The sequence below is a fragment of the Pyrgilauda ruficollis genome, unplaced genomic scaffold, assembly GCF_017590135.1.
Source record: "Pyrgilauda ruficollis isolate IOZ18807 unplaced genomic scaffold, ASM1759013v1 scaffold186, whole genome shotgun sequence".
Classification (NCBI taxonomy): domain Eukaryota; kingdom Metazoa; phylum Chordata; class Aves; order Passeriformes; family Passeridae; genus Pyrgilauda; species Pyrgilauda ruficollis.
Genome location: NW_024517651.1, coordinates 445,678 through 453,836, shown reverse-complemented (window position 1 = coordinate 453,836; position 8,159 = coordinate 445,678). Strand labels below are relative to the sequence as shown.

Below are 8,159 nucleotides of genomic sequence, written 5' to 3'. Positions count from 1 at the left end.
CGGGGCGCGCAGGGCCCCGCGGGCCGAGTGCCGCCGCAGCTGCTCCCGCAGGTTGTTCTGCGGCACGGCCGCCATCGCGGGCCGCCCCGCCGCCAGGGGGCGCGCCGCCTCCCGCCCGCGCCGCCAGCGCTTCGCATTCGGCGCCAAAACCGCCCCCGGCCCCCCCATTGGCCGGAGGGGACAGGGCGGAAGTGACGGAAGGGGCGGGCGGCATGGCGGCGGAAATGGCGATGTTTCCGGAAATGGCGGCACCACCCTCAGGGCGGGCTCGATTCCTCCGCGGCCCCGCTCCGCCTTAGCCCCGCTCCCAGCCGGCCCCGCTCCGCCTTAGCCCCGCTCCGCACCCCCGAGCAGCGCTCGGCGCTTCGCACGGTGCTGCCCCGCGCCGCGAGGCCGGAGCCCCTCAGCCCGCCCGCTCAGAGGTCACGGCACAGCGCTCCGGTGACGAGGCAGCTTTATTGTCAGTGACAGATTTCATTGTGAAACAACACAGACGTGCCCCTGCTCACACGCGGCTTCATTTCCCCAGCGCCTGGTCGGAATCGGCACCGGGGTTCTGGCGTCTTCGCTGGTGGGGTAAAGAAAAATCACCCGTTTCTTCTCTGTGTGCAGTAAAATACCCTGGTTTTTAATACAAAATATAGCAAGCATTTCATCAAAATCGATAAAAGTGTACAAATCACAGCACTCGCTCATCCTTCCTTTAAAGAACGGCCTTCAAAGTAAATTTTAAAATCGCTAAAATTTACACGTGGTGATTGCAGAAAAGCCACCCGAGGGACGGGTGCAAGCTCCAAGTGGGCTCCTGCGGGGCTTCCCTTCAGGCGGGTGTCCCGGGATGGATGTGTGAGGCACAGCTGGGCACAGCTGGGCACAGCAGGAGAGGGAACCTGGCAGGGGCACTCCAGCAGCCAGGGTTTGGCTGGAGAGGGCAGGCTCAGCTGGGCTGCTGCAGGAGAACCTGGCTGGGTGTGCGAGCCAGGCTGCCCGCGGTGACACTGCCAGCGGGTGGCACTGCCCGCGGGTGGCACTGCCCACGGGTGACACTGCCAGAGGGTGACACTGCCAGAGGGTGGCACTGCCCGCGGGTGGCACTTCCAGCGGGTGGCACTGCCCGCGGGTGACACTGCCAGCGGGTGACACTGCCAGCGGGTGGCACTGCCAGCGGGTGGCACTGCCCGCGGGTGACACTGCCCGCGGGTGACACTGCCAGAGGGTGGCACTGCCAGAGGGTGGCACTGCCAGCGGTGACACTGCCAGCAGTGACACATCCAGCAGACAGGCGTGGCACTGGCTGTGCTCTCCCCCGGCAGCCTCAGCCCCTGCAGCAGCCTCCGTCTGTCCAGCCCTGCTACACCTGAGGAACGGGGTAGGAGGCACAGGCAGCCAGGCCACACATGTTCCTGCCTCGTTCGATAAGGAAATACCTGAAAGAGACAGAAATGGCTGTGAGGGAGCCTTCCCTCCTGTGGCAGGTGAGGCTGGGCAGCCCTGGGTGCCCAGAGCAGGTGGGGCTGCCCTGCATCCCTGGCAGTGCCCTGGCCAGGCTGGACAGGGCTGGGAGCAGCTGGGACAGTGGCAGTGTCCCTGCCATGGCAGGGTGGCACTGGGTGGTCCCTTCCCCCTCAGCTCTCCAGGCAATGCCATTCCCTGCCCCTTACACCCTGAATGAACCAGAACTTGTATCCCCCTCCCAAGAGTCCCACCTGCAGCTGGGAACACTGGAGCTGGGATCTCTCTGCTGTTCAAGCTCTTCCCCTGGCCGTGTGACCAGCAAGGAGGAGCCAGGGAACCAGCAGCTGTGACAGCCCTGGGCACCACAGGAACCAGCAGCTGTGACAGCCCTGGGCACCACAGGGGAAGCAGCAGCTGTGACAGCCCTGGGTACCACAGGCACCAGGGGAACCAGCAGCTGTGACAGACCTGGGCACCACGGGGGAACCAGCAGCTCTGGCCAGGCTGCTGAGCCCTGGGCACCACAGGAACCAGCAAAGCTGTGACAGCCCTGGGCACCACAGGAACCAGCAGCTGTGACAGCCCTGGGCACCAGGGGAACCAGCAGCTGTGACAGCCTGGCTGAGCCCTGGGCACCTTGGCAGCTGCGCTGAGCCAAGGCTCTGCTGGGGCAGGGACCCCAGGCCTGGCTCGGTGAGCCTGTCCCCACCCAGCCCAGCACCATTCCCCGTGTCCTCCCGGCTGCCAGGTTTCAGCTGGAGAGCTGGGGGTGGCCCGGGGCTGAGGGTGGGTGTCATCCCAGCACGTGGGGGCTGTCCCCAGCCCAGGCAGAGCGTGCTGGGCAGCAGAGCCCTTACCCCTGCATGCCCCACAGGCGGCCCCAGGAGTTCTTGACGATCCAGTAAGGAGTGCCATCCTCCTCTCCGTAGCCCACGGCCAGCACGGCGTGGTTCACCTTGTCAGGGGTGTGCTCGCAGCGGGGGCTGCAGGGGACACAACACAGGTGGGCTCTGAGAAGCAGCCATTAGCCAGGGATTGGTCAAGCCAGCAGTGCTGACCACACTCTGCAAACAGAACTGGGGACGCTCTGAACTGCCAGCTGTGGAGAGGAGGGAGGGAGGGAAGGCACAGAAAGGAGACACTGCTCTGTTTTTCCAGAGAAATTGCCTGAGATTTCTGAAATTTCCTGAAATTTTCCAGAGAAATTACCTGAAAATTCTGAAAATACAGAAATTTCTGAAATTACCAGCCATATCTGGAGTTAAGGGATCCATGGACTTTTGAGCTCCTAGCCCACCAAGACAAGCTACAGTGCAAGGGAGTTTTCCCAGTTGGAACCAGCAGCTCTTAGTGCCTCCCAGTTCTGGTTTGTACTGCCCTGAAATTCAAGGGCACTGCTTCATGTTTTGCACAGGAACAGCGAGCTCTTGGGTCTAAATATTCCTCTAAATGTTAAACCTTTAAACTGCACTTGCTGAAAGCTGCTGCCTGTGGTGTGAAAGAAGACAGCTCATGGTACATGCTCCCATCTCAAGTGCATCTATTTTTAAACATTTTCAAGCTGCATCACAGGAAAAGATCAATAATCCACCTCAGATTTTCTTTTTTTTTGATCTGTTAACAGCTGCTCTGTGCTGAAAGCACTGGAGCACCAATTATTCCATGCACTCTGACTTCAAATCCAGCCTAGACTGTAAATCCACAGGATTACTGCTCCTGGCGTGTTCCTCTGACCATGTCCCTGCCCTCCCAGCTCACACCTGCCCAGGGCTGGCACTGACCTCTGGCATCACTGGCTCTTGGCCCAGCAAAGCCTCTGGAATCACCACCTGCTCCTTCCTGGGAGCTCCTTGGGGCAGATCCCTCGGGCTCAGCCTCTCCCTTGCAATTTCCCTGCAGTTCTGCGTGACTGAGGGTTACTCCAAAGCATTTTTCTATTTCTCCAAACACACACTGTCCCCCAGCTGGGTACCAGCCCCTGTGCTGCCTCGCTCAGCTCTCATCTTCCCCATGCACTGATCAGCCTTCCACGTGGCTCTGTGCCCAGGGGGCTGGCACCACGCTCGAGACTTGCTTGGTGTCCCCAGCTGGCTTTTCTCTCTGCTGCTCCTCCGACCTGCCCAGGGAGCCCCACGTGGCAGCACTGAGGTGAGGTGCAGCAGAAGCTGCCCCGTGGAGAGCAGGCACACCAAAAAGCACCACCTGCCGAGGTGCCAGCTCGGGTGCAGGGCAGTGTGAGGGCAGCCACCCTTCTCACACCGCCCCTCTGAGCTCTGGCACTGCGGGAGCTGCCCTGATACCACGGAAAATCCACCTTGGCTGGGGCTTACCCTAACCAACCACACGTGTCCTACAGCTGGGCTGCCCCTGCCTCTGTCCCAGCCCAGCCCTGGGACATCCCCAGCCCCGTGGGGAGCTGCACAGTCTCCCAAGCTGTCTGACTTGCTGACCTTCATTCCACCACAACCTGGTCTCCAGGCTGGACAGGCTCCTAGCCTGCAGCCCTCCTCCCTGAGCTGCACTCTCATCCCCTCAGGAACCAGTAAATCAAGGCTGTGTTTATTCTTTTTTTTTTTCTATTTTCTACTTTAAAATAGTGTGAGAAAGCAGTGCAGTGTTCCTGCATCCAGCAGGAGAAACAGGGACGCACATGACTGCAGCCCTACATGTTCCCCTTGCCCTCCCCTCACCAAACGAGGGCCCCACACTCACTTGGAATACACTCCTTTCCTGTAGTGCATGAAGTCACTCGTCACCTCAAAGGCAAAGCTCACTGGGTTGTGCTTCCCCACAGCTTCCACCATGCTGTCCTCATCATACTGCAAGAGAGGATGCAGGGTCATCATCCTCACCATCTCCTGGCTGTGCTGGGCCCAGTGCAGGCCCAGCAGCCAGGCCACGGGGGATGGATAACCCTGGTGTCCTGCAGGACTAGGAGTCCAGTGCTGAGCTGTGGAGGAGAACTGGGACTGTCCCAGCCTGGAGGGGCACCCCTGTGGGAAGCAGGCAGGAACCCAGGGCCTGTGCTTTGGCTCCAGCACCTCCTTGGTGCCACCTTCTAAAAGGCGTGCAGGAGAGCAGAGTGTGCCCAGCAGCTCTCTGAATCCAGGAGCACACAGGCTGCAGCTGCAGGACAGCAGAGTGTGCCCAGCAGCTCTCTCTCCAGGAGCACACAGGCTGCAGCTGCTGAGCCCAGCACAGCTTGGGCACCCCAGCACCTCCCCTTGGCACAGCCCTGGCAGTTTGGAAACGCAGCCCTCGGGGCCTCACCTGCGTGATATTGATCACATCCTTGACAAAGGCAATGGCCTTCTCCGGCTGGAACTTGCAGGTGCCGTTCTGTGGGGACAGAGAGGAGCTGTGGGAGCTGTGCCAGCCCTGCTGTGCCCCCACGGGGGCCGGGGCTGTGCTGCAGTACCTTGGCCCGGTAGGGGTAGCTGTCCTCCCCCATGAGCCCCTTGTTGTACAGGATGTACTCGAAGGCTTGGCTGGGCAGGCCCCTGCGAGACAACACGGCTCGTTAGGATGCTAACAGTTAATTAGGATGGTAATGATGAATTGGGATGGTAATGCTGCAGCTTCTGCAGAGCAAAGCCATCAACAATCCCCCCTCTGCAGCCCACTCCCACCAGCCAGGGAGACAGGGAAGGGCAGTGTCTATCCCAGAGCCCCCAGAGGCACAAACTCCAGTCTGTGCCTGCAGCATCTCCCTGCCTGGGCTGTCTGGCATGGTCACACCTCATTCTCCAGCTGCCAGACCCCTGGAGAACACCAGGAGCCCTAAGGGTGTGAGGTCAGCTGGCCCACACAGCACCACCCCTTGCATGCTGAAAGGTGTCTTTTGGTGCCCTCTGCCCAGCCTGGCTGGGAGACATTGAGACACCCACATCTCCAGCAAGCAGCTGCTCCCTTCCCTGGCCACCTTCCAGAAGCACCTCTCAGGAGGGAAGAAAAGAGAGATGATCAGGGAGTGCTGATGTGGAAACACCTAAGGAGGAGTCACAAGAAAAATAAAAAGCACAATGAGTGGCTTTGCTCAACTCTGAGCGTCCCTCTAGGACCACTTCTCTCACAGAAAACAGAAGTTGTCAGAAAGCTCTATTCTGCCTTCTCTAGCAAAGCCAGGAGGAACCTCCCAAAGGGGAAGCTGAAGTTTCTGTGGGTTCTTCAGGTGCCACGAGACGCGCGTGACCCGGGGCAGAACAACACCCAGAAATCCCCTTGCTGTCCCAGAGCCCATCAGAGCCCAGCCTATGGCTGCCATGTGAGAAACAGATAAACAGTCTCAGATAAAAACTAACAAATGAGGAACAAGAGGTTGGGAAATGCTGGAGATTTACTGAAACATCCTAGCTTCTAGGAAGGGTGGAATTAAAATAAGCAACCAAATCCAAAGCTGCTTCCCCTGACACACTGCAGCCATGGTAAGACAAAAGCCATTCCATAATGTGGAAGGATCCTGACACACGATCTGGAGGAAGGCTGTCCATCACAGGGTGTAAGATTCTCTAATTTCTGCTCTTTCTGGCCCTCTCTGACTTACCCACTGCAGCCATGGTTGTTGAAGGCCTGGGCACAATCAACCAGCTGCTGCTCTGCCTGCAGAGAAGGGTTTTGAGTCAGTGACTGTCCCACAGCTGTGCTCAGAGCCAGTGACACAAAAAGCAACTGCACAGCAGGAACTGAGAGTTGGTTTGTCTGTGCAGCTGGCTGTAACGACCACCACAGCACTGCTACACCCCTGGGAGTCACCTGGAAACAGCTCCATGTCCCAGGGAGGCCAACAAGGAAGACCTGGAGCCAGCAGCCTGGGATGCCCTGGCTGCCAGGGGCATTCCTCCTCACGCCTGCCAGGAATCCATCCCCCCCCCAGAAGGACTGGCTGAAATGTCTTCCAAAGGTCAGGTTTGTTTTTCACACACCCAACCCTCAGTTATTCTGCTAAGTTGTGTAAGTGGTTACTGTCTTTCTAGTTCTTCAGGAATGTAAGTCCTCTGGGAGCTGAAAAACCAACATGTCCCAATGTGCTGCCTGCAGTGAGGCTGGCTGGCAGGGCCAGGCACAGCTTATTTCCCCACACCTGCTCCCAGCAGCCTCCAGCCCCTCTGGCTCCATGCTGCTCCAAGCCCAGAAAACCTCTTACCAGAGAGAGCAGCTTTCCCGTGGCAATGGCAATAGCAGACTCCAAACAGCCCGTGGTGGAAAAGGTCCAGCAGCTCCCACAGGCACCCTACACGAGGAACAGGAGCTCCAGGTGCTGCAGGCTCACCAGCCTCCCCAAAACACGGGCAGGGGGGCATGGCAGCAGTGCAGAGCCCCCACTCCCCACTGGGCTCGGCCTTCTGCTCAGCCCCTGCCAGGGCACACGGCAGGCACAGCACAGCCCAGGGCAGCTCCCCTGGCACAGGCACGGCGCCTGCCCGCAGCCATCAGCCCCTGCGGCTGTCACACGCTCCTCACCTGGTTCTTCACGGGTGTCACGAAATTCCCCTTCTTCCTCCAGTCGATAGAGTCGGGACGTGGCCCAGAGCTGCGCAGGAAGTTCCCCTTGGTGGCTGAGCAGTTCTGCAGACGGGGCAGGAGGGCTGTGGTCAGCCACCAGGCCAGTGGCCCACGACAGCCACCCTCCCAGCGTGAGAGCTGGTGACCAGCACACACTGGCCACTGCAGCCCCACCAGCCTGCACCCCTGGCTGCAGTGCCCCAGGGCTCAGGGAGCTGACAGCAGAACAGACAGCTGGGCTGGAGTCAGGGCCCAGGCACTGAAAGCCACGAGGGTGGGGAACAGAGTTCATCTGGCTCTTGCCCTGGTGGCACAGGATGTGACCTGACCAGATGGCAGGCAGCACAGCGAGGGGTGCTGGCCCTGCAGCGGGTGTGGGTCATGGAGAACCCGCTCACGGGGGTGCAGGTCACTGCAGAACCACTTCATAGGGGTGCAGGTCACTGCAGAACCTGCTCACGGGGGTGCAGGTCACTGCAGAACCCCCTCACGGGGGTGCAGGTCACTGCAGAACCCCCTCACGGTTACCTGGACCCCCTCCTTCCCCGCCCACCCGCACTCACCTGCGGCTCACTCCACAGGTACCGCTTTTTAAACTCCGCGAAGGTCAGATCCGAGAACTCGTTGAGGCCCACTAGAGCGGGGAGAAAGGGGACACTGCTCTCAGCGAGGCGCGCTGCCCAGCGCCGGCGGGGCCGCGCCGGGCGGGGCTGGGCTCCTACTCTGGAAGCTGTGCCTGCCGGCGTTGTGCCGCTCCACACGCCGTTTGTTGCCCACGAAGATGCGCAGCCGGCGCGGGTACTCCTCGGGGCCGTAGCGCCGCTCGTTCTGCGGGGACACGGCGGCTCAGGGCTCGCCGAGCGCGGCAGCCCGGCCCGGCCGCTGCCCCGCGCCTCACCTGCAGCATCCAGGCCTTGAACAGCTGCTCCTCTGCGGAGAGAACGGGCCCGTCAGCGCCGCCTCCCCCCGCGCCGGGGGGCCGGGCCCGGACCGAGCCGAGCCGGGCCAGGCCGTGCCGACTGGCCTCCTGCCCTCCCGGTGCCCCTGTACCTTCGGCCGAGGGCTCCCAGGCGGCGGCGGCGGCGGCCAGCAGCGCGGCCGCGGTCAGCAGCACGGGCCAGCCCATGGCCGGGCCGGGCCGGGCCGAACCGGGACGGACGGGGCGCAGCGGGGCCGAACCGGGCTGAGCCGAGCCGAGCGCG

At 61.1% G+C, this 8,159-nt stretch overlaps 1 protein-coding gene across 1 annotated transcript; it reads right to left on the bottom strand.

Moving 5' to 3' along the window:
* Positions 1-437: 437 nt before the first annotated feature.
* On the bottom strand, positions 438-8,153 carry CTSH (cathepsin H). The gene is made up of 12 exons (XM_041465032.1): positions 8,008-8,153; positions 7,856-7,887; positions 7,680-7,785; positions 7,521-7,591; positions 6,916-7,020; positions 6,599-6,685; positions 5,999-6,054; positions 4,874-4,955; positions 4,726-4,794; positions 4,168-4,274; positions 2,313-2,438; positions 438-1,427 (listed from the first exon to the last, which is right to left on the bottom strand). The coding sequence occupies exons 1-12, from the start codon at positions 8,081-8,083 to the stop codon at positions 1,352-1,354; spliced, it is 993 nt and encodes a 330-aa protein (XP_041320966.1). The 5' UTR covers positions 8,084-8,153; the 3' UTR covers positions 438-1,351.
* Between the last annotated feature and the right edge of the window lie 6 nt (positions 8,154-8,159).